The sequence below is a fragment of the Ammospiza nelsoni genome, chromosome 1 (assembly GCF_027579445.1).
Source record: "Ammospiza nelsoni isolate bAmmNel1 chromosome 1, bAmmNel1.pri, whole genome shotgun sequence".
In the NCBI taxonomy this organism is placed as follows: Eukaryota; Metazoa; Chordata; class Aves; order Passeriformes; family Passerellidae; genus Ammospiza; species Ammospiza nelsoni.
Genome location: NC_080633.1, coordinates 17,452,123 through 17,476,486, shown reverse-complemented (window position 1 = coordinate 17,476,486; position 24,364 = coordinate 17,452,123). Strand labels below are relative to the sequence as shown.

Genomic DNA, 24,364 nt, shown 5'->3' with positions numbered 1-24,364 from the left:
GGCTGTTCATTTGTCCCTCCAGGGCCAGTTCTGTGGTCTTCCTAGGCATTAGGAACCCTGCACTCAGTGTTGTCTCTGTGACAAACTACCTATGAACCTGAGCACTGTCAGAATTGCATACAGATTTTCAAAAAGCAAATACCCCAGATATTTTTCTAGTTCTTTATGTACCAGCCAATGTAATCTGCAAGTCAGTGTCTAACTCTGAATTGGGCGACTGCCAGGGGACAGTAGTTCCATTTTTTGTTAAAATCTTGATTTCATTTCTATTAGAGTGAAGGCATTTTTCATATGTTTGTCGAAAGTTTTTTGTAGAAATAGAGACCAGAATTTGTGTACACTAACATAGACTACATAGGATGTGATGGACATGGTCATGCTGTGTTGCCCAGTGGCACATGATTTGGCTTGAAATTAAAAGCCTCAGCAGGACACCTGGAGGAAAATCTTCACTGTGATAATGTAGACGACGACTTCTGAAACAGAGGCCTAATGCTAGTTCCCTCATTCGGCACCTTAAAGGTTGACTTGAGTCTGAAAAAACATCACCCATGCCACACAGGTCCCCATTACAAGGCAGTGGCCTCACAGTAGCCATTACCCTTCAGAGCCCTTTTCTGAATGTGGAGCATCAGCCCTTTTCAGAAGAACAGGCCTGTGCCAGGCAGACCTCTGGGCTGTTCCAGCCTGGCATTCATTATTATGTGGCATTTGTCCCTGTGGGCAGTCAGGACTCAAATGGATAAACCCATTCGCTGCTGATGAAAATGTCCAAACTAGTTGTTTACTTGAATTACTGCAAACAGTAAAAGTGACTGTGGATTTTTTTCTCCCTTTGGTGAAATTCTCTCCTGTTTTTTTCCAAAGGCCTCCAGTTCTGTGAAGAAATAAGCCTTGCTGTCTTCTGCTTTTTTACAGTTGTGGCCAAAGTAGAAGACTCTCGCCCAATGCAGAGACCCCCCAGAAGGCCACGGAAGCCCAAGACATTAAATAATCCAGAAGACTCTACCTACTACACTCTAATACATGTGAGTTTAAGAAGCTTTTCTGGGCTAAAACTGTCAGATAATTCCCACCTAAACTATCTTTCTAATTGCCCAATTCCCATTATTCTTTTCTAATGCAGCATAAAACCTGTGTCCTGCTCAAAGGAGGCAGGCCACAAACTTTAATTTCAAACGAGACTTGAAATGGAAGTACAGAGTTACCCAGACTGGAGAGCTATGTCAGACTGGCATTTACTTTTGTACCTAAACACATTTTCATTATGGGCATAAGTAGCATTTGCATTTTCAATACCCAAATCAAGTGCCCTGTCTCCATCGTTTCTTTGTAAGTCACAGGAGAGAACCAGGAGAGGCACAGGTTTGTTTGGAGCTATTTTGAGCATCTAAATTAGTACTTTATCTTGCAGAGAGAGCAAATACTAAAATAATTTGTATTAGTATGCACACTGTAACTTCCTTTACAAATGTGTCAGATTGTGATTATGAAGGCATTGGCAAACACCAACAGCTCAGGAGACTAATGGATTTGAGTGTCGCTATATATAGCCTTTGGTCCAAGTTCAGAGACCGAGTGCTGCTTTCCCCTCTTGACTTCAGTGCCCTTAAACATAGGAAAAAAGGCAAGAAAGTAAGCAGAAAGAGTGAAAATGTAAAAGCAGCTCAGAAAGCACTTCCAACAAAAAAAGCAATTAAACTGATTTGCTCGAGGTGCCTGTATCTTAGTGACCTATTTTAGCAGCCGGTGAGAAGCCAGCTAATAAACTAACCATAGCAATTGCTTCTCCTTTCAGCAGAAGGTGTCACCAGGGCCTGTAGGGATGGCTGTGTCTGGCATAATAAAAAAGACAAACACAGCTATGTTTTATTCTGGAACTCTGAAATAACACAGCTTTGGAACAGTGATATTCTGAAAAGAAATTGCATTTTTAAAAATAATTTTGCACGTAAGAATAAAATTTGTTTTGTGAAAGCAAGATTGTTGATAGAAAGGACTGAAATGAAAGGCATGACACAATCTGTATTCAGAAATTTTTGAGAAGCACAATTCTGAAGTAAATGCCTATTTAGGAAATTAAGGTCAGGAATATAGTATTTTCTGAGAGCTAATTTGTTATATGACCAGCTCTGTACCAGAAAACAACCATGGCATCAGTGCAAACAAAAACTGCAGTAGTGCCAGAAGATTTTTAATCAATGTTTTAGCAGCAGCTTTTCAAGATATTAATCAATATTACCTTCAATGAGTTGTATTTTCAATAAGGTGTGAATAAGAGAATCTATACACTGAAGCTTAGAAAGGAGACCTACTAGTTGTTAAATTCTTAGACCTTGGGTAAATCATTAAGCTCTAACTTTAGATGGTAGTCAGCTTTGGATGGTAGTCAGCTTTCCCAGCTATTACGGATTTTCTACCTTGTTAAAAATCTCTGTGACCTTCAGGCATTCACAGATTATTATCAAGCCCAAATCATATGAATGTGAAGAAACACAATATGAGTGCATTTTTTAAAAAATAATTCTCTATCTTTTGCAAAATCAGATATTTCTCTCACATCATGCTATAGACATAAATTAGACACCTTATATTCTCACACATCTCCTTGCATATCAGATGACCTGCAGAGGTATACAGGTATAAATGAAGGCTGACAATAGCCCATTATTTATATAAGGCATTAGAATTATATTTTAGGGTATATTTCTTTAAATCAGCCTATCATTTTGGAATTATATGCCATGTTCATTTGCCTGCATATTGAAGTCCATCAGGATTTCTGGTTCTCAGTGACTTTACAGTCCCCAGTTCTAATATGCTTTCACTCATTTGCAAGAAACACAATTAAGACCACACTCTGCACTAAAAAATACTGCCTTTGAAGTATGTATGATGTGTTAGGTGCTGCAACATAGTATTGTTTTGGCTGTAGGGATAGAGCTCTATTAGAGATAAGAAATTATTCACACTCCCTATAAATCTTGTCTCCTCTACATTTTTAGAAATCTTTTATCCTAAAGGTTCTTTTGTCACCTATTATATTGTTTTCAAATGGGGCCTTTGTCCATTTTATTCTACTAAACCTGTGTGAAGACTACGTTGGCATTAATGAGAACAGGATTATGCATCTTCCCACTGCATTGTTTCTATTCATGGAAATTCTCATGGCATCACAGTAAATTTGCCTCAGTGAGATAGTGTTGTCAACTTCATTAAAACAGCTATAGCTATTTGAAAGTTTTAGATCTCCTTTTTCTGTTCTGATCATCCTTACTTTGGCTTTTTTTTCAGAGTATGGCAACAAATTTGGGAGCAACAATGGTAATCTCATTCGCAGTCTCAAAGGTTCCTAAAAGAGGGTTTTCTGGGACATTTGCTCATTTTCTATCATTTCTTTTACTGAAAAATATACAACACTCTCCTACCTAATACTGATCAATTGTATGTTTGCATAAGCTTTCCTTTTAGTATTTTTAATTACTTTTTATTTTCTTAGAAATCAATCCAAGATGAAAAACGGAAACCAAGAAAAGAAAGGTAATTTTTTTCATTATTCCGCTATTGTCACTCCACTACTTTAGAATAGTTTTTAACTGTACTTCAACCAGGAGAATAAAGCATTAAAAAAAGAATGGTAATTTAGTGATTCACAGGGGCACATGTATACAAAGTTAAAATGCAATTTTCGTTGACTAAAATCCATTATAGAATTCAGCTTTCCTAAAACATGGTCCTTTACCATGGTAACACAGGCATTATAATAAGATAAGGTCCACATCAAAGATAGTTCTGACACAGAAAATAATTGAAGGTGCTTAAAATTCTAGTCAAAGCAAATGGGCAACCAGTTCTTTTTTGTCAGCAAAAATACAGACTGTCAAAATTTTCTCCTAAAAATATATGAGTGTCTGGAAATAGATAATAAAAAAATAAAACAATCACTATGAATAACAGCTAAAGAAGAGTAGCCCTTGAAATTTGAACCAGAAGTGTTTTCTTCCCAATGTAGCCTATTTTGATGGATCTCTGCACAAAAGAAGGAAGCAATAGGTATATTCTGATATTCTGTCCTTCCATATCTTATATCCTTATGTGTGCAGCAGACCTGGTTTGCAGCTCCTGACATACATCACAGTTTTATTTTATTTGTGTGTCTATACTGAGGCTTTCCTGCTGCCCCCTCAGTGGCAGTGCTGTGGCACCGTGTGTGTGAGGCAGCCTGCTCAGAGCTGCCAGATTAATGGGCTCTCTGCACTGGCCTCAGCTCAGTACAAACTGTTGCAGAATACAAATTCCCTGGCTAAAATATGTATCTTAGAGGATGTTTCATGACATTACATTTATAAAAATATGCTCACAGCATTGAGCTTTATTCAAGCACAGTTTAAATTGCACTCGGTTATGCCGCAGCTTAAAGGATTGACCTTATATCCACGTCCCCCATGTTTGGTCTCTTTCAGCTTTTTTTCTCATGTCATTTGGATCCTAAAAAAGTTTCACACCTATTGACTCCAGTCTAGGGGGGGGAAAAAACCTAACACACCAAAATCTAGTGTTTTCTCTCATTTGCCTCAGTTAGGTTTCACTCATCTTAAATATAGTTAACCAGTTCCCTGACTGCATCTTCTCTCATGTGCTGACTCTGTGTTAGTGGAACATAGGAAGTGAAATCAATTAATTACTTCTGGTTTATAACAACGGGAGGATTGAATTCTGAACTTCCCTATTCTGTTTCTTTTTAGGATATTCTTTCTTTCCTTAGCCATTCTAAAATGGATGTTGGGATTGATTTTTTTCTGTATGTACAATACCCTGGATAGCATTCACCTAACAAAATAAGAGATATCTGCATTATTGACACCCATATCTGAACTAGTTGCTTTACCTTGTATTTTTGCACTCAGAGAAAAAAATAGTAATATTTAGGAAAATTATTCATCTCTTGCTCAAAGAGACATCTAAAATAAACCAGATTAATTATACCATAAAAATGCCTCTCCACTGAGTCTAATGGCAAACCCCAAAAATTTCAGTTGTGTCTCCTTTATGAATATATAAAAGTATTTAGCATTTCAAAATTCTCAATATCTATGTTGTACAGCAGCCACACTTCAGAGACTGATTTTTTGTGCCTATATATATTTTTCCTTAGATCTTTGACACATAAACAGAATAATGATATTGGGCTGCCTTGGGTTTGTATGATGAAAATAATATTGAAAAGTGAAACTGTTAACTTGGTGTTCTTATTTATTGACAGTCTGAGCAAAGTGCTAGATTTAGATATCTACTACCAAGAAATTTCATCTACTGACTCCAGCTCCAAGGACAGCAGTACTACCACAAGGAGGAAGAGATACCCAATTGAGCGCAGGACTTCCATTTTACGAGCTACTGAGCGGTAATTCAGACAAAACAGTAATAGGAAAAAATAAATATTATCCTTGTTGACATTTTCAAAATATTAATAAAAAGAAAAGAAATGCACTTTCAAATTACACATAAATCTATTATTTTAGACATGAAATTTTGAAAAACTGTCTTGCAAAACATATAGCTAAAATTTCCCATCTCAAAATGGGAATATCTGACATATTCCCCATGCAAGAGGGAGAAATTCCAGTTTTTGGTTTCCCAAGAGCCATATGGACAGACATTCTGCATGTCTGATCTAAAATAAAAATAAAACTGATGCAGAACCTAAAAACTGTATTTCTGGTTAGGTTTTAAATGGGGTGGATGTGCGCCAGACTTTCTGCATGTTTTCTGCAGGTAGGACTCCAGCTTGACTGCCTCCTTCTCCTGCTGCCCTGTGGCAGCACAGGTGTCTGTAGCCTGCATGCACCTCACCAAGGTGGACAGCCAGGAGAAAAACCCCAAAGGGAGGGTTTGCTCAACCTCCCCTCTTCCCACATAGATTTCAATAGAGGGTGACCACTGCCAGGCTAAGGAAATTCATATTCTCACTCTTGCCAAGGCATTCACACATACTGCATGTGCTAACACACATCTATGTATCTTGATATAATTGTATCCTCTTGCATGTTCCTAAATGTAAGAAAAGCTTGGAAAACTATCTAGCTCAAAGTCTTAAGGGAAACAACAAGCCTGGGATGAGCCCTGAATTTGAAAACACATCTGCAATAATAAAGGAAATGTTTGTAAAACATTCAGAATGTAGAAAGTTTTGTGCACCTTATGTATTTAATTTCTGGTCTTTTTTACACATAGTATCTAAATTAGCCATTTCAATCTACTTCAAGAAGTGAAGCATTGAGTACTTATTATTTAGCAGTTCACCGTTGACATTGGTATAGGACCAGTAGTGGGGGCACCATAAGTGCAGAACACTACAAATTTTTGTAATTATTTTAGAGTAATTTACTTTTTTAATAACTGTCTTTTATGTTTAATCTTGTTCCATGGTAACAGCTGATGCCACATCACTATTCCAGCCTGTCAGAGGTGGCATCCAAAATGCATCTTGCCATCTGAAAATAAAATGAAATGAGATGGACGCTTACAGTGAACTCCAAAGGCAGGTTAAATACAGAGCAAACAAATTTATGCCAACTCAAAATCTGGTGCAGTAACCATCAGGCAAATGCTACTGAAAAGCATCCCCATGCTCTCAACGTTTTTATGTCCTTTTATTATGTCCCCTTCATAGGAGAACATGTTGTTCTTCTGTGTTCATCTGCTTCTAGCATATAATGTGTTTGTTCCGAGGTGCCTGTTTTGTGCAGCACAGGAAGAGGCCTAGCAAAGTCAGCTGAATTTTTTTCTTTCTCCTTTTATTTTTCCCCCACAAGGGTGGAGGTTAAGCAGTCGATTAGGAGTGTTTGCCAAGGTAAATGTTTTGACTTTAATTTCTAAAACACTTCTGTGCTTAATCCCCAGGTCGAGGGTTGCAGAAAGACCCCTGGAAGAGAGCAAAGCCGAAGATAATCCCTATGACTACAGACGGCTGCTGCGGAAGACCTCGCAGCGCCGGCGCCTTATCCAGCAGTTCTAGCTGCTGCTGCTGCTGCTCCTGCTGCCATTTGGCTTTTATTAGCATAATTGTTTTTTATCATTTTATACCATGTGTTTGCTTTTTTTTTTTTTAATCTTCAATGTTTCAAGTTTATGTGTGTGCTCATGTGGATATGAATTACTGTGGTTTACAGCCCAACACCATTGCAAAGGGACACTGTCAGTCACCTATCCTATTCTTCCCTAAGAAAAAAATCAGCTTTCTTTCATGTACCATTGCTACATCCTAAAATTATTAAACAGCTTAAGCCTTGTTTACTTTCTTCAGTGCATATTTCTTTTTTTCCATTCCATCAGTCTCACCCAATCAAAAAAATAATTTACTTTATAGTTCCCTAGTTAAGCTTTCTAATTTCCATATTCAACTTCAGAAAACCTTAGTTATTGTTTCTAACACATTGTTTTACAGGAAAAAAAAATTACAAGAGCACCATGGGGGAATTTCTGCTTATTTTAGTTTACATTGCTTAAATTCTGGGATGACCTGTTTGTGGCAAGTGTCCCTCTAATGAAAATGTATACGATTAACTGGATAGCATACTATGGCAATTTATTTCATTATTGACTTTACTGTAAAGCTAGTAGCCAGTTTTAAAGGTCAATATTGTGTGTATAATCTTTATGTTGGAGATGTTAATTTATGGGAAGCATATCCAGCCCTCTCCTCTGCCTCTGAGCTTTGTGACTAAGTGATGAACTTCTAAATCATGTTTGCTTTGTTCTCATTTGCATTAGATTTTTAGGAATCTTAATCTCTGGGGTACCAAGAAAGGAATAGAAATACACTCTCTGGTTGATTGCTGCTGAAATGTAATGATCATTCTTAATCAGTTCCACTAGAAATTAAATGAAAATAAAAGCAATAGCCCCAGTGTTCAAATTTCCCCCTGATTCCGTATTCAAAAGACCTTATTTCACAGAAACCACACAGATAATTGCAGCGCTTCCTTTCAGGATTCATAATTGCGTGTTCCCAGCTGCAAAGCAAGAGAAGGCAAATTTCATGATGCCAGCATAAAGGCCTGATCCTACTCCGTTCCTCAGCTCTCCTAAATGTGACAATTGGCGGCAGCAGTCAGCCACAGGGGCTGGGTTTGGCCTTTTCCCCAGAGACAGATAACCATGGCTTCCTGATCTGTGACTAGCTACAAGGCTGCGCACCGGATTAAAACGTACTGCAATGTAAAATTTGCTATAAATTGTTAAAATTTTGAAATCTGTTCTAAAGTTGCTTTGTCATGTATTAATACAACGGTAAATAAAAATGTACAAAGCAGAGATACGGTTGATTGTGTCTGAATTACACCCAGAACCAACAAAACACTGTGGACTGGGGCGTGAGTGAGCAAGGCGGGGAAGGGCTCACAGCAGCCTCTGGCCGTGGAAGGCTGTAGTTATTGTGGTCTACGTGCAAGCCAGTGTGATGTGGCAACTGGAACAGACTGTAATTTCACACCAAGAGATGCCTGGATTGGTTTTCTTCTGCTTTCCTGCCACAGCAGTGTTATAAAGCATTGAGCCATTTCTGTGAGGTCTCATGGTGGGCAATTCTCATACCCATGTGGGTTCCTACAAAAAGCAGAGAGATGCCCCGGGCTGAGCACCCGGCCTGGCTGCGAGCAGCGCGGGGGCCATGCGAGCCCAGCTGTCCCGGCAGAGCCACACTCTCACCTGCTGTGGTCCCGCCTTCCTCTCTCCAAGGCCAGGGCTCGAAATCCCTCCTGTGCCAGAGGAGAGGCAGCCGCGGCCGGGAAACGCTCCCGCCAAGACCCGGCTTGGTGGAAAAGGGAGCTTTGGTTGCCTTCAGAGACGTCGTGAAGGGAACAGGAACAGTTGTTCTCCCGCTCTTCCCGTCTGGCCCCATCTCTGCCTCCTCGGGGCTGGAGCCAGGATGGCGGTGCCACCAGGGTTCCCAGCCGGAATGTCGCAGGAAGCCCCCGGGAGCGCCCCGGGGCTCCAGGGACACGCGGGGGCAGCCGCAATGCTCCTCCAGCACGTCCGAAGGAGCCAGGACGCCCCTGCCTGTCCGGGAGCAGGAGGGACAGCCCAGCCCCCTCGGGCCCCTCCAGCGCCTTCTCCGCGTCGGCCCGGCCCGACGGGGCTCTCCCGCCGTGGCTGTGGCCGGGCCCATGGCGCGGCCGGGGCTCGGGGGCTGTCTGTTCCCACCCCGGGACCGCCGGCGGCACGGGCAATTGCGGAGGTGCCCCGGTGCGAAAGTGCGAGGTGTGATGGGGGGACTTCCCTTAGCTTTTCATCTTAAAGGACTGAGAACACTTCCCCGTAGTCTCAACCTTCCCCTCGAGCTACCAGGCTGGACCCCTGCGGCCACGTACGCCAAGACTTGGAAAGCTACCATTCCACTCCGCTCACCGCCACCGGGCGGCTCAGCCCGCCCCGCCGGCCTGCGGCGCATGGACGGTCGGTGAGGTGAAGGCGGCACAGGCACCCTGTCTCGCCTTCGCCCCCCAAGGCAGCTGCAGCCCCAGCTCAAGCAGCGTCCATAGCTCGGGTCTGTCCCGAGTGCCAGCGTCCTCCCACCGCCGCCCCTCGCTCCTCCGATGCAGCAGGGAGCGGACACGCCTTAGAACAGCCGTCGCCGCCGGCCGCCTCAGCGGGCACCTCCGCCGTCCCGGGCACGGCGCCTGCGGGGCGCGGCCGCAGCGGCAGCAGCAGCTCGGCGGAGCGCACCCCGGGGGCGCCCACGGGAGACGCTCCCACCCACGCGTGCCCGGGGCGCTCCCGCCCCTCCGCCCGCCGCCGCCTGGCGCAGCCGCGCGCTCTTACACACCCGCACACTCACACTCACGCACACTCGCTCGGGCGCCCGGGCTGCACATCGCCGCTCCTCGCCCGCCCCGCCGGTTCGCCTCCGCCATGGCAAGCCCCGGCTCCGGCTTCTGGCCCTTCGGAGCCGAGGAGGGCTCCGCCGCCGCCGAGACCCCCGGCACAGGTAGGAGAGCGCCGAGCGGCCGGGCGGGAGCGGCCCGACGGAGCCGCCGTGACAGCGCTGCCCGGTGCCCGGAGCCCCCCGCTCGATCGGCGGGACGAAGCGGGGACCGACGGCGACTCGAGCCCGGGCCAGCGCCGCGGGGCTCGGCGGGGCAGGCGGTTCCTGGGGAGCGGGGCCGGGGGTCGGGCGAGACGCCCTCAGCCCACTCGCCCCCCACGGACCCGCCGCTCGATTTTCTCTTGCAGCCAGAGCTTGGTGTCAGGTTGCCCAGAAGTTCACGGGAGGGATCGGAAACAAACTCTGCGGTAAGGGCAGGGAGGCCCCGGTAGCGCGCCCCGGGAGCGCCGCGGGACCTGCCCCGGGCCGGGGGGGCGGGGGACGAGGGTCCGTGCCCCGGTAATGAGGCCGTGTGTCCGTGTCGCTGTCAAGCCCTGCTCTACGGAGATGCCGAAAAGCCCGTGGAGACCGGAGCCAAGGCAGCAGCCCCGGGGGTAGCGGAGCCGAGGCCGACCTGCACCTGCGACAAAAAACCCTGCGGTTGTCAGAAAGCGGACGTGAATTACGCCTTTCTGCACTCAACAGGTAACGGCGCTCCCGGGGCAGGCTGCTTCTCTAAAACTAACGAGAACAAACCAGCGGCTCGGTCGGGAAATCGCGCCCGCCCGCGTTGCGCGGAGGCGTGGGGGGTCCGGCGGTGCGCGGCGCAGCTCTGCGCCCCCAGCCCTGGCCCCGCCGGGCATTTCTCAAATCTGCGAAAAATCACGCAAACAAACAAAAAAAAAAATCCCGAAAACAAAAACCCAAAGCAGAAAAATCCCGTGTATTGGAGCCCGCGGCTTTTTCTTTCTAAAAGGAGCATTGAAAGCATCGACCTTCTCATTGAAGACCCTGCGATGTAATTAAGGTTGAAGGGGAGGAGGGAGATAGAGTGCTCTCCAACTCATTTGCTTTAATTCGAGATATTTTTGCACTTCATCTTTTCTGACCTTGGAGGTGTTGTCTCCTCCAGTGAATAGATCCCAGCTCCTCGCCGACATGCAATAGCCAAGAACTCTCCCGTTTGCTTGGCAGCCCTGGACCCCAAATTAGGGGCTTCCACTATAGTCTGGTTTGACTGAGCCATCGCTCTTAAAAGCTCTGTGTACACCAAGACCCCGTGCAGCGTTGTCTCAGAAAGAGGCATTAAATTATCAACAAGTCACTTGCAGAGGAGACTCACCAAGAAGGTATTTTATTGCAAGGCAAATGACAGTTTTAAGGGTGCTGCTTGTAGCATTTGTTGCTCAATCTTTATTACCTGTGAGATTCGTTTTCCCTTTTGTCTTGTTTCCTTGTTCTCACTGTCTTAAAAATTAGTCTGAAATACACTGTGGACAGAATTGGCCAATTTAGATAGGATATTAAATCTTCTTGTCTCTCAGGACATTCCTCGAAATACAACCTTGCCAATTTGGTTATTAAATGAAAACAAAACCTATTCTTATTGACTAGAGTGTAAAGATTTTGTAAACATAAATGGGAGAAGGCTTTGTTCAGAATCTATGCATGTGGTCATAAAATGAAGTTAACTTTTAAATTTCTCCATTCCCAGATCTTCTGCCGACATGCAATGGAGAAATAACTACTATGTCTTTCCTACAAGATGTTGTGGACATTTTACTTCAGTATGTGGTGAAAAGTTTTGATAGATCAACAAAAGTTATTGATTTCCATTACCCAAACGAGCTGCTCCAGGAATATAACTGGGAACTGGCAGACCAGCCACAGACCTTGGAAGAAATTTTATTGAACTGCAGAACAACTCTGAAGTATGCAATTAAAACAGGTAATAGCAATGCTCATTTTCTACCCTCTATAATCTCATCCATTGATTAAAGGTGTCATTTCAATTTAGCTTGAAACGTTAAAGATTGAACAGCGACTGTATTTTGTCAGCTCCAAGCAATTTCTAGCAGAGACAGAAATCGTTTTCCAAAATGATAAAGCACTCCAGCAGCTCCATCTCTGTAGCTGTCAGTGCAGCCTCGCACACCCTTTCCGATTTAAAATTAATGCGTCTGTGCGTCGGAGTTGCCGAGTGTGGCACCTAGCACACTTTGCAAATCTTCTCCACTTTCTGCCGTTCCTTTTCATCATTTCCCGTGTGATGTCCCCCGCAGAGCGGGGCGCGGAGCTCGGGCCGAGGGGAGCCCATGCGCGGGGGCAGCAGGGACCAGCCCATTTAGCAGCCGAAATCACAGCAAACGGCCTGTAAATTCCAGCTCCGAGCGGCCACTGCCGTGTCTGTCACTTCGCCTGCAAGACATAAAATAAAAAGATAATTTAGCAGAACCTTACCCAGAAATATCGAGGATTTAGTTTCAACTTTAGGCTCAAGCAATAAAACCAATCCGATTTGTTTCAACAGCCATTTGTTGTTTTTCACCGGGGAAAGCAGCGATGGGTGACTCCTCCCTGCCTGGGATCCCCGTTAGTCGTGCCCGCCTGTGGGCTTGGTGCAGGGAAGGCGGCGTGGGGCTCGCCCAGGCGTGGGGCTCGCCCGACTCCGCTCCGGGGCCACCTTAAACCGCGGCGAGCGGGCGGAGAGCGGAGCCGCAATTACGGCTGCCATCGGGAAATAATAGGGGTCCGGAGAGCTCTTAGTGGGAATTTGAATTACTGAGAAATTGCTTTAAAATAAATGTGAAGCAGTTTACTGAAAGAGACAAAAGGCTGATTTGTGACTAGAGGTTGAGAGGAAAACAAAAAAAAATCTCAGGTTTTGAGAAGAGAACGGAACAGACTGATCTTGGTAAAGATTGTGAGGGATCTGTGTAATCGTCCTCGTTTAGGGGTGGAAATGACCATCCGCATGTTTTGATGAATGGGTCGGGTGCTGTCAGGATGTTTGTAAAATATTGAATTAAATAGTTAGGTAAATGATATCCAGAGAAGCAAAGTCGATTAGTCTGAATGGGGCATAGAAAACGTGTTTGCACAGAATGATGAAGAATGTGGAATCTGTGATTCTTGGAAATCAAAAAATAGAGTTTCTAGGCTGATTGCCATTAATCGTTTTTTGTTACAGCCTGTTTTCTCGTAACAGACCTATTTAATTTTGTGCATCCAAAAAAAGATCCTTTAAAACAATGTTGCCATTTCTCTTCCTCTCTGTAAATATCGGAGGCTTTCCCATCTTGGCATTTTATAATTTGTTTTAATGAAAATAATATTTTTGAAGTCTGAAAACGGCTGCTGGGGGGTTTTGTGAAGTGTGGTGGGGTTCAGCCCAGGGGGTGCAGAGCCGCCTCGCTTGGCTGCTGCTGCTCCTCAGCACCGTGGGGTGACAGCCCCAGCCTGGGAGGGGGTTCACGAAATGCGTGGGGTTTACACCTGGAGCCCTCGGGCGTGTGCTTCGGAGTGAAACACTGGAGTTACCCTCAGAGAAGGACAGCACGGTGAGGTTCTGGCGGCAGCGTCTGCCTCCACTCCTGCCGCAGAAGCACCTCGGGCACGGCCCCTCCTGGGCAGCGTTTGGCTGCAGGGCCTCGGAGGCTGATTGAAAAATAAATTGTATTGCATTAGCCTCACAGCTGGACACCCAGGTCTGGGGATCCGGCGAGGCAGATGGCTGATTTTCGGCCGAGGGGCAGGTGTGGGTTGCTCGGAGGTGTTGCCTGCGTGCCACGGCTCACTGGGGTGCCCGGGGAAGCCACGCTGGAGAAGCCACGCTCTCTGCCCCCTTCCCAGCAGAGACAGAATTCTTGCTGAGAGGGTGTAAAAGGCAGTGACGGTGAATGCAGGGAAAGATGGGTGTGAAGTTCAGTTACTGTGTTCTGGAGAGTTGAAAATGAGCAAGTGAATTGAAATACGAACGTTTAAAAATGGCTTGGAAACTGCAGGAGGAATGCGAGGAGCCGGTTCTGGCCCAGCCTTGCTCCCTGGCCGTGCACGCAGTGAGGCTGCAGGCACGGCCGGACTCAGTGCCTCTATCCATGCCTTCATCCGTGCTTCTGTCCGTGCCTTCATCCGTGCCTCTATCCATGCCTCTATCCGTGCTTCTATCCATGCCTCTATCCAGGCCTCTATCCATGCCTCTATCCGTGCCTTTATCCGTGCCTTTATCCGTGCCTCTATCCGTGCCCAGCCCTTCTCCTGGCTGCCCTGTGGGGGCCGTGGAGGCCGGGTGTTCCCCCGGGCATGCCGTGCCTCAGGCCGGTGCGGGTGGGAGGGTGTTTGGGAGGGTGTGTGGGGCAGAGGCGACGCCCTTGGTGAGGAAAGCCCGGCCCCGGGTGTTCCTGTGCCTTGGCCCTGGTTCTTGGCCGTCATCTCCCGGTTTACTCTGGGATATCTGTGAATACATTGTCTATTGCTAAACAAACCATTAAGTAATAATCTCCTGTTTTCACCTCTCAAGCAATTCTTCACCCTGTCACAATCTCTTTTCTGGTACCTCTTTGTTCAGGAACCACTTCAGCAAAGGATGTGTGTTTCAGGCAGAGGGACACGGGGAGAGATTTTTGAGCAGCTCTCACAAACTCTTCTTACCTGGCCAGTTCAGCCTGTAATCTCGGCAAAGCCTCGGTTTTTCCGTGGCTATCTAGGCAAGGGAGGAGAGCTCGCTGTCGTAGGGAGGTGTGACCGGGACAGGCAGAGCCCTGCAGCTGGGGCAGGGCTCAGGCTGGGGCAGTGCATCGCTGCCATTCCGTGTCACGGCCGCGCTGAGAAGGGAAGGGCACGGAGAGGAGCGGGCTGTGTCACAGGTGTGGCTGCTGGGGCTCTCCCAGCAGCAGCAGCAGCAGCAGCAGCAGCTCTGCTCTCTCTGTCCGGGCATCTCGCCTGCAGCGCTGCTCCCTCCGCCTCGCTGGCTCCAGGGCACGGCTGCCCGAGCCCTGCGTGCTGCGGGCCCGTTCCCAGGGCGCTCCCAAGGCAGGTGGTGTGCTGGGAGGTTTGCTTGAGGAAACAAGCAGTGACAACAGGGCTGTCGCCTTGAGCTGGGTGTGGGGCTGACACAGAACCGCTGAGACACTGCAGCTGCAGATACAAATTCTGCCATTCCCCAGCTTTTCGGTGTGAATTTATTTCCAAAACAGGAAATTTTGTAACCTTCTTTAAGTCTTCCTGTAGTCCCGATCCACTAAAGGCTTTTAGCTCCTAATTTTCTGTTACTTTCAGGTGAAATTTGTCATCCAGCTGTGATATGGAAACCTAAGCTATAAATACGGAAATCTTCAAAATCCCTCTGTCAGGGGAGATGCAGACCCTGGAGCAGGATGGCTGAGGCTGTGGTGGTGGTGATGGGGTGTGTGTGTGTCTTAGGTCCATGAACCCCACTCAAGAGCATGATCCAGTTCATTCTGCTGGATCTGAGCATCATTCCTCCGTGCTCAGGGGCTTTGGCTGCCTGGTTTTGGCAGCACAGACCAGGGAGAGGTGGCAGTTCTGTCAGTGAGAGGGGGAGCTCTGTGCAAAACGCGATCAGGCTGGATGGCAATGGCACAGGGCTGGTCTCGGGTTAAGAGCACAGGCAAGTTGAATTTGCATGTGTGTCCCCTGCCCCAAATCCCCAGCTCTGATCTGCCTGCTCAGCTTGATTGCTCTCCCTTTGTGTGCTGCAGGGTGGGAGCTGGGGAGCAATTCCCCGTGCTGCTCTGCCAGCCATGTGTCCACGCCTGATAAGAGGTCACAGGAGACTGAAGATAAGTTTTCTCTCAGTGTTGGGTCTGCATTTCCTCAATCATCTTGCTCTATCTTTTGTTTTCTCTGATGGCAATAACAGTACATCGTCTAAGGGTCAGGACAGGTGTTTCCCAAGCAGAGGCTTCTGTCCTTTGAGTTGGATGGCATTTAAGTAATTGTGGACTATCCATAATTTGTACCAGTAATTATGCCACTTATCAAGGGCTTGCGGGAAGTAACTAGTAAAAATGGAATTTTAATGCTTCCTGTGTTTAATGGCTCTAGGTACGTTTTTAAGGAAAATCTCTAGGAGGATTTTAGAAAAAAAAAACAGGAACCAATTAGATTGACCAAGAGACTGTCAACTTACTGAATATAGTCCTGTGCATCATTCTGCTGGGGCAGCAGAGCTTGTTTTTATGGCATTGAATTAAAATCACAGTTGCAAGTAGCCAGGCTATTTGTAATTGTACTGTGACAGTGAAGAAATGACAAGGACCACCACCTTCCCTGCCATCTTCGTACAATCATCAGCCATTGAGTCATGTGCAAAGCAGTCACCAAAATACTCCATTTTCTCATTTCGCCCTGTCTATTACAATCATTAGCCATTCATCACTGATGTTATATGTCCTGGCAAGCTTTTCAGATGGTGTCTCATGTGCGCCTTTCAAACCTAGTCAGGCAAAACCATATCCAGTGACAACATGTGACACACTAACGGGAGCAAACAGCTATTTTTGTGAGGCAGCTATGTGCTAATTTTCAAGGCATATTGAAAGGATAATAGGGAATGTTGGAATTCATTATTCTGTGTTGAGTATAATTACTGACTTTGGAATGAGAAAGAAGAGAAATTATCCTGCCTTTTTCAAGAAATGTATTTACTGCCATTTGCTTTGTTTCATACCTTGAAAGCACTTTCTTCTCTATAGAAATATGGAGGTAAATACACTGTTCAGCACTGAATAGTTTCATTCAGAGTCATCAGCCTTTTGATAACATTTTCTATCTTATGCAGGGCACCCTAGATATTTTAATCAACTTTCAACTGGGTTGGACATGGTTGGATTGGCGGCGGACTGGCTGACATCAGCAGCAAATACTAATATGTAAGTAGAAGATTTTTTAAATTTAATATATAGATATTTAATTTCATTATTATGATCTAAAATACTAATTCCTGTATGTGAGTGAAAGAATAATATTATGTTAAAATTGCTGGGGAAAAAATAATCTGTTTTTTAAATGGTTGCAACAGTTATTTATAGAAAGGCTTTCAATGTTGTCCTGTAGGCTGTCATTTATAAAATTTCATCATCGTGATAGGATGTTGGTTGTGCTGCCTCCCAAAAGCACACAAAAAATATATACAGATTGGCATTTTGCATGCATAAATATGTAAAATGAAAGGGGTACTGAGTGAGCAGTTGCATTCATGTAGAGAGGTTATGTACAATTCATACCCAGAGCAGAAACCATTGCTTTCTGTAAGAGAGAGATGTGGAATTTTAAAGTGTGGGGATTTTTTCACTTTGGGATTAGGAAGCATTTCTGTGTACTTGCTTAGCTTCATGCACTGTCTGGCCATTATGAATAGGACTGCTGACATGTGCCTCCAGACACGCACATGGGTTTGGGCAAGGCAAAGGGGCTCTGCCCAGCATGCCTCGGATAAAGGGCAAAGCCTTGAGCCTGGAAGAGGTGGGCAAGATTTTATTCACTGAAGTGGGTGGAAATGGATTGTTAAGGGCTCCCTGCATTTCTCCTTCTAGTCATTTGATGTCAAATGAGAAAGAAGACCATGGAAATTATTGTGAAACAGAACTCTACCCAGTATAAGATAGAGTATATTGTGGCTATAATGTAATGTAATATTGGAAAAAGATTGTAGATTAAAGCATTAAATATGGACATTACTACATTTCAGGTTCACCTATGAAATTGCTCCAGTGTTTGTACTTTTGGAATATGTCACACTAAGGAAAATGAGAGAGATGGTTGGCTGGCCAGGGGGCTGTGGCGATGGGATATTTTCACCTGGTACATAACATTTCAAGCTTTCTCTATTTTTCAGACTGTGGTATATGACATCCCCTGCAGCTAAAGAGTAAATATAATTAAATATGCATGTTTGAGAGGACACTTGCTAGTAAACACCAGTGGCCTCTTTGAGATAAAGTATTGCATGTTTATGAATTTCAGGGATGTGATTATGAGGGTCTGTTTGAGCAAATTGCACTGCATGATGAGCAGCTGTAATGGCACATGGGAAACATAATGAGAAGAGACATTTGCCTTGCAGTTTTGCTTTGCCCCCCCTTTTTATGGATCCCATGAAATAGAAAGACTGTTGTATTAATAACAGAGGAAAGAAACACAACAAAGCTCTCCAGCACCGCAGGGGAAATTGGAGCAAACAGGGAAAGACGTAGCATACCTCCCAGCAATTTCAGTGGAGTCAGGAAGACCCTGCCAGCATTAGAGCATGCTGTTAGCTTTCCATGTGAAGCTGACCTGTTTTTCTCAGTGGGGTCCTTGGGTGCTTAGTTAATCTGAGTGCTTAAAGGCTGAGAAACCTGGTTTCTTCAGGGCAAGTCAGTAAGGCAAAAAAGTTAGTGTAGAAAAATCATTGACAAACATTAAGATTTTTTTTATTTTTTAATCATTCCACTTAGTCTTTTGATTTATACTCTTTGTCACCTCTCCTCTGACTCTAATTTCATTGCTCAAAAATTTTGGCTTGTCTATCTTATGAAATTGCAAAATAATGAAAGAATTTACATTGGGTGTAATATCTTGGCTTGTCAAAAGAGAACAGACTGTTAGCTGTTGCAGAAGGAGCCTTTCTGGAAGGGAAGTTATTTGACCTAATGGAGAGAGAAAGAGTGCACTCTTGAGTAGAGGAAAGGCGTCACTGATAGCAGCCCAGGACATTTGGCTCTCTGAGGCCAGGGAGGTCAGGCAAGGCTCATCTTCAGCTTCTCACATCTGAATGCATATGTGGGAAGTGTGTGGGAGTTTTATTCTGGCCCTTCCCACAGGTATAGAGAAATAGATGAGAAGAACTGACATTGCTTTTTCACGAGTTCTTAGTTAAAAAGCCTGAGAGCAAAAGCTCTGACAGTTTTTACTGTGGTGCTTAGAGATCCCCCTGAAAACCTTGGCCTACATCACACCTGGCATCTAAGTGTGTCTCACGGGCCCAGGACCAAAGTGAAAGCTTTTGGAAACGGAGTGGTGGTTGGCTACCAGCCCTGACCTGACTGGGTACAGCTGCCCTTGGCTCCCCACCTTCCCAGGGGCTGGTCAGGGCCCTGCAGGCTGAGGGCAGAGCAATGGCAGTGCTGCCCGCCCATGGCAGCGGGCTGGGGGAAAGGCTCAGTGGCTGTGCCAGATCTGCCCGAGTGTGGCAAACTCAGGTAGAGATGGTGTGAGTCAGGAGAGGTGTGTGCCTCGGGAGGAGCTGCAGGAGGAGCTGCCTGGCACGGGCCCAGGGCACTGCTGGTGTGCCAGAGCTCACTTCATCGAGCTGAAACCTGTGTGGGGACGGGCTCTGTGGCAGGCAGGTACCTGTGCTGGCGTTTGCAGGGCTGCCCCTCTCATTCTTTCTTTGTTTCTCTGCAACTTCTGGTTTGTGCAAAGTGCATCTTTATAATTTTCTCTGTTAAGGCAACAATACTCAGTGTGCAGGTTCTGCTTTTTTAGGTAATAATGAAAATAATCTCTGTGCTGTCTTCTCACTTCATGGCCTTAGCTGAAGACCTTACTGTTGCAAAGAAAAGGTTCTTTCTCTCTGCATTCTCTGGGATGAAATATACAGTATCAATACATGTGAAGCATAAAAGCCTGACTGTTTTCTCCAAATTCTGTAGGTGTGTTTTGTTAGCTACAATTAGCTGTGGATGTGAATACAACTATGAAATTAAAAGCAGAATGCAGGCTTATGAGTAAACTAAGCTTAAATGACTGAGTAATAAATACTAATAAGAAACCCTGGTATTGAGGAAACTAAACATTTCAGTCTTGATTCTTTTGACACTGAGCCAAGGACTTTGGACAAGATAGGCCAAATTGCTTCAACTTAGTTCAGTCACCTAAATTATCAATAGCAGCTCTTACATAACATCTGCGTTTTTTAGAGACAGGTACCTGAGCATTTCCTCTTAATCTCTCCATTTCTTATTTTGTCATTTCGAAGAAAGGTGTTGAAATACATTCATATCTCTCAAGATAGTTGAAAGGGGAAGAAAAACCCCGATGTGTACTGACCTGTATGCCAGCAATGCCATTCTTGTGTGGCCTTTTCCCTTGGATTCACAGGAGGGCCAGTGAGGTCAGGGAAAGCCCACAGCAGGGCAGCCTCACTGCAAGAGCAGAGCCAGGATACTGATTAGAAATGAAGGGCACAGTTGTGTGGGCTGTGGAACAGTAGTTATCTCTAGTGAGATTAAAACAAATCTTACAAAAGTCAAAACAATGTTAATTTGTCAGCACAGATAACCAACAGTGCTTCCTTCATCTCAAAGGATGGATTTTATCTTATCTCACTTTGGCTGTCCAGACATTGGGTGTTACCCTGGGCTGGTTACAGCAGCTCCTGTGTTTTCCAGGGAGAGTGGGGATGTGTCTGCAGGGCAAGTTCCACCCACCACAAACAGCTGCCATAGGATGAGCTGAACCATCCTCTGGAGGTGCACATCTTGTGCTCTTCACTCCATTTTTAGATGGATGAAGGTTGCAATAGTTGAACTCTACCTCACTGGCATTTCAACCTGTTCATTTAAAACTTTTTCTTTATATAAATACATGTGCATAAACATGGGTATACAATTAATCTCTGTGTGTGTGTGTATATATACACACATAGGATAAACCTGATGGATTTCATGCATACATGTCTGTCTGTGTGTGTGTTTGTGTGCATACAAATTTAAAAATTCTCAGCATCTGCCTCAAGTACTGCATTATATTCCCATAGTGCTCATGCAGCATTAATGTAAAGCCAAGCATTGCTCCACTGTAGACACAGAGACTTGGTTTGCAAAAAATTTCAAACAGGAGAAACAGACCACTGCAGAGCTGTAGATCTGATACCCGTCTGTAAGTGGGTTAAATACCAAACTTGAAATGGCTGTTTTAAGTGAATGTATGCCAGTGATTTTAAGGCTAGTGTTAGGGACATTTAATCTTTTCCCCTTGTTCCCATAAGAGGACAATTAAAATGAAAAATATTTGTTAGAATGACCCTTTTTCCTTTCTCTTCCTTCTTCCCACTCCACTTATCCAGAAGATGGCAGCTGTTGGGTCTCAGTGGGTGGGTTTGCTCAAAGCTGGGGCATGAAACGCCACCCTGATTTAGGAGGGGAGAGCACAGATTAGGTCACACTTGGAAATCCTTTAGGATGCCCCTTGTGTGGGCACCTGCTTAGGAGATGGAATAGAACGGGGATTATGTGTTGATGGCACATGGAAAGCTAAGACTGGGGACTGAAGGAGAGATGGTAGTTGGAATGAGGGTGAAAGGAAGCACCAGTCATTTTTTGCAGTGGCACTTTTTGCATAAGTGTTTTTTTGTGGGTAGTAGATCCTGTTGTTACACAGCCCAGCTGTGAGGAGCATCAGGAAGAAGAATCTGTGTTTTTGCCACAAGGCAGATACATTTATATAGAAATACTTTAGCAAGACTTGTTTGTTCTGCAATGATATTACAATGAATAGAAAAAGTAACAGTATATTACTGTGGACTCCAGGTGGTGCCATATCTAACATGTATGCTATGTTGATTGCACGTTTCAAGATGTTCCCAGAAGTTAAAGAAAAAGGAATGGCAGCTATTCCCAGACTGGTTGCCTTCACATCGGAACATGTATGTGTTTCTGTTTTTTCCTATCTGTTACATCTGCTTGTATGACTTTATGATGAAGAAAACAGCTGAACAGGAATTTGCTGACAACTGTCTTCATTTCTGTTACTCCTTCACTGGGAATAAAAACATGGGAAGGACTGAAATTTTTATCTGTAGAGGGATGATCTCTGCACTTCCCTGTGGCTGAAATCCAGGCAGAGCAGTCTCTACAGTGCTCCTGTGCTATTTCTTTGCTCTCACACATGTCCATATAAATGTTGATGTGAGTGGTAAGGACCACATCAAATGAGGAGAGCTCATCATTGGGTTTCAGCACTTTCTGCCAGGACTGTCATCTGTTGTGGGGCAACAGAAAATCCTTTTGAGTCAAAATCTTTCCATCTGAAACCACTCCTGCTGTTATTTAATGAGAAGGTGATAACATACATGAAGACAGTCCTATGACAATGCTGTGTGTGTGTGCAGCAGAGCAGCTGCAGTATTTTCTGGGCTTCTCTGTGAGTTTCTGCCTGTGAGCAAAAGCTTCAGCACGTGGGGGTTCATCACAGGCACTGCTGGGACCTGCCAGGGGCGAGGGAGGTGGGCACAAGAGAAACAGGAGCAGTCCTTGTGGGAGGGTTCTTTGCTCTTTGTGCAGCCGTACAGAAGCCTCTGTTGGGAGGGTTGTTTTTGGCTTTACAACCATTTGGAACTCCTTGCAGCGCAGAGTGGAGAATGTGGGTGCAGGAGGAAAGAAAGGAGGAAGGTTTATCCTCAGGAGGGACTGTGAGCTGCTTTCAGGCTTCGTTGTCCACTTCTATATTTTTCTCCAGCTGTGTGGGCTCAGCCAGAAAGGACTCATTTGTGGCCAAGGCTCAGCAGGATACTGTCCATGTTAGGTAACAAAGTCCTCCTGCTGCCTCTGGACTTACCATAAAATGTGCTTCCATTCTATGCAAGTGTGAAGAACAAAATACTCTAAAAGTTATCACCAAAGTGCAGGAGGAAATCTCTCAGAGGATGCCTTTCATAGCAGTAGGATGGGATGAGATGTGGTACACAGCTGTGGGCTCCACATTGCAGAATTATTGTTCCCATAGCAGTTAAAGAGGACAGTCTACACATGAGTTGCGACTTTCCAAAGCTGGATGTACAGCTAGAGATACATTAGCCACATGGAAGTAACAAGTCTAAGTCCTGCAAATGAGGTTCAACATGATTATTTAAAGCAACAAATCCTAGTAATCATTAGAGTATTTCATTGTTTTCATAGCAATGGAGTGTTAAACAATGACCCAAATTGTGCTAACAGTCTCAAAATAATGAAATGAGCTTTAATAATTGTGTTTTCATGCCAGGGAAGAAGCAGTTCCCTTAGCAAATTAAACATTCAAAAATCAAATACACTAGAGAATTCATAGGGCAGCATCTGAAGTCCATTACATTTTAAAAGTATCTTCAAATTGCCGTTTTGTCCCTTCCTCAATCAAGCTTTATAAAAAGTATATTCTCATCTTCTAGAGAAGTTAAGAAACTGCACTATGTGAAGACAGGACCCTTGCCCAAAGGCTAAGGGATCATGGTTTAACCCTCAAAACAGCAGAAGCTGTTACTGAAAATTCAGAGGCCTAGAAGTACAATCCTTTTTAAGATAGGAAGTGTCATGCAGGACCTGAACACACACTTAAGATATGCAAATGTCATTTGTCTCATTTGTCACATCATGCTGATGATCTACCTACTTTAGGACTCCTTGGCCTGACTGAGGTTTCTCTCTGCCACAGTTGGATGCTCTTGAAAAACAATGGCCATGGAACAAGCAAATTGTAGAATCATAAAACACCCTGAGTTGGTAGGGATCCATCAGGATCATCAAGTCCCATTCCTGACCCTGTGCAGGACACCCCAGAAACCACACCATGTGCCTGAGTGCATTGTCCAAAGCTTCTTGAACTCTGTTAGGCTTGGTGCTGGTGACCACCTCACTGGAGAACTATTACAGTGCTCAACCACTTTTTGGGTGAAGGACTTTCTCTAGATATTAAACTTAAGTGTCCCTTAACTCAGCTTTGTGCCTTCCCTCATGTCCTGTCACTGATCACGAGAGTGAGGAGATCAGTCCTTGCTCCTCTGCCTCCCCTGATGAGGCTGTTGAAGGCCACACTGAGGTCTCCCTTCAGTCTCTCCTCCAGGCTGAGCAGACCAAGTGACCTCAGCCACTCCTCATATGGATTCCCCTCCAGACCCTTCACCATCCTTGGAGGCTCTCCTTGGACACCCTCTAGCAGCTTAATGTCTTCTTGTATTGTGGCAGCCAGAACTGCACGTGATACCCAAGAGGAGGCAGTTCCAGTGGAGGGCAGGACAATCCCTGCTTTGCCCTGCTGGCCGTGCTGTGCCTGATGCCCCCCAGGACAGGGTTGGCCCTCCTGGCCCCAGGGCACTGCTGGCTCAGGTTCCTGCTTGCCATGGACCAGGCCCCCAGGTCCCTTTCCGTGGCACAGCTCTCCAGTCTCTACACACCACCAGGGCTGCCCCATCCCAGGTGCAGAATCCAGCACTTGCCCTTGTTGAACTTCATATGGTTGGTGATTGCCCAGTCCTCTTAATTTATAGAGGTCTCTTTGCAGGCTCTCTCTGCCCTTGAGGGAGTCAATAGCTCTCCCGAGTTTAATGTCATCAGCAAACATACCCAGCATCCAGGTAAGTCCTGTGTCCAAGTCATTAATGAAGGTGTTAAAGAGCACAGGGCTGAGGATGGATCCTTGTGGAACCCCATCAGTGGCAGGTCACCAGTCTGGGGTCACCCCATTCACTGTAACCCTTGGTGCCCATGATCCACTTGGTCACCCATTGTGTAACAGGGCTGT

The 24,364-nt window shown here is 45.3% G+C and overlaps 2 protein-coding genes across 4 annotated transcripts in view; both read left to right on the top strand.

Annotated features, from left to right (window-relative positions):
• MYO3A (myosin IIIA) overlaps positions 1–7,018 on the top strand; it is a 105,457-nt gene extending 98,439 nt beyond the window's left edge. For both annotated transcript variants that reach the window (XM_059479651.1, XM_059479659.1), the window contains exons 32-35: positions 919–1,028; positions 3,500–3,540; positions 5,264–5,404; positions 6,904–7,018. In XM_059479651.1, the coding sequence (XP_059335634.1) occupies positions 919–1,028; positions 3,500–3,540; positions 5,264–5,404; positions 6,904–7,018 (407 nt within the window). The remainder of the gene's footprint in view (positions 1–918; positions 1,029–3,499; positions 3,541–5,263; positions 5,405–6,903) is intronic.
• A 2,821-nt stretch (positions 7,019–9,839) lies between these two features.
• Positions 9,840–24,364, top strand: part of GAD2 (glutamate decarboxylase 2) — a 43,462-nt gene continuing 28,937 nt past the window's right edge. The window contains exons 1-7 of one of the 2 annotated variants that reach the window (XM_059477133.1): positions 9,840–9,988; positions 10,234–10,293; positions 10,418–10,570; positions 11,580–11,813; positions 16,668–16,758; positions 17,577–17,689; positions 21,400–21,515. In XM_059477133.1, coding sequence (XP_059333116.1) covers positions 9,913–9,988; positions 10,234–10,293; positions 10,418–10,570; positions 11,580–11,813; positions 16,668–16,758; positions 17,577–17,689; positions 21,400–21,515 — 843 coding nt within the window. In that variant the 5' untranslated portion in view covers positions 9,840–9,912. Of the gene's footprint in view, positions 9,989–10,233; positions 10,294–10,417; positions 10,571–11,142; positions 11,215–11,579; positions 11,814–16,667; positions 16,759–17,576; positions 17,690–21,399; positions 21,516–24,364 lie in introns of those variants that run through there. The other variant, XM_059477142.1, reaches the window with a different exon arrangement.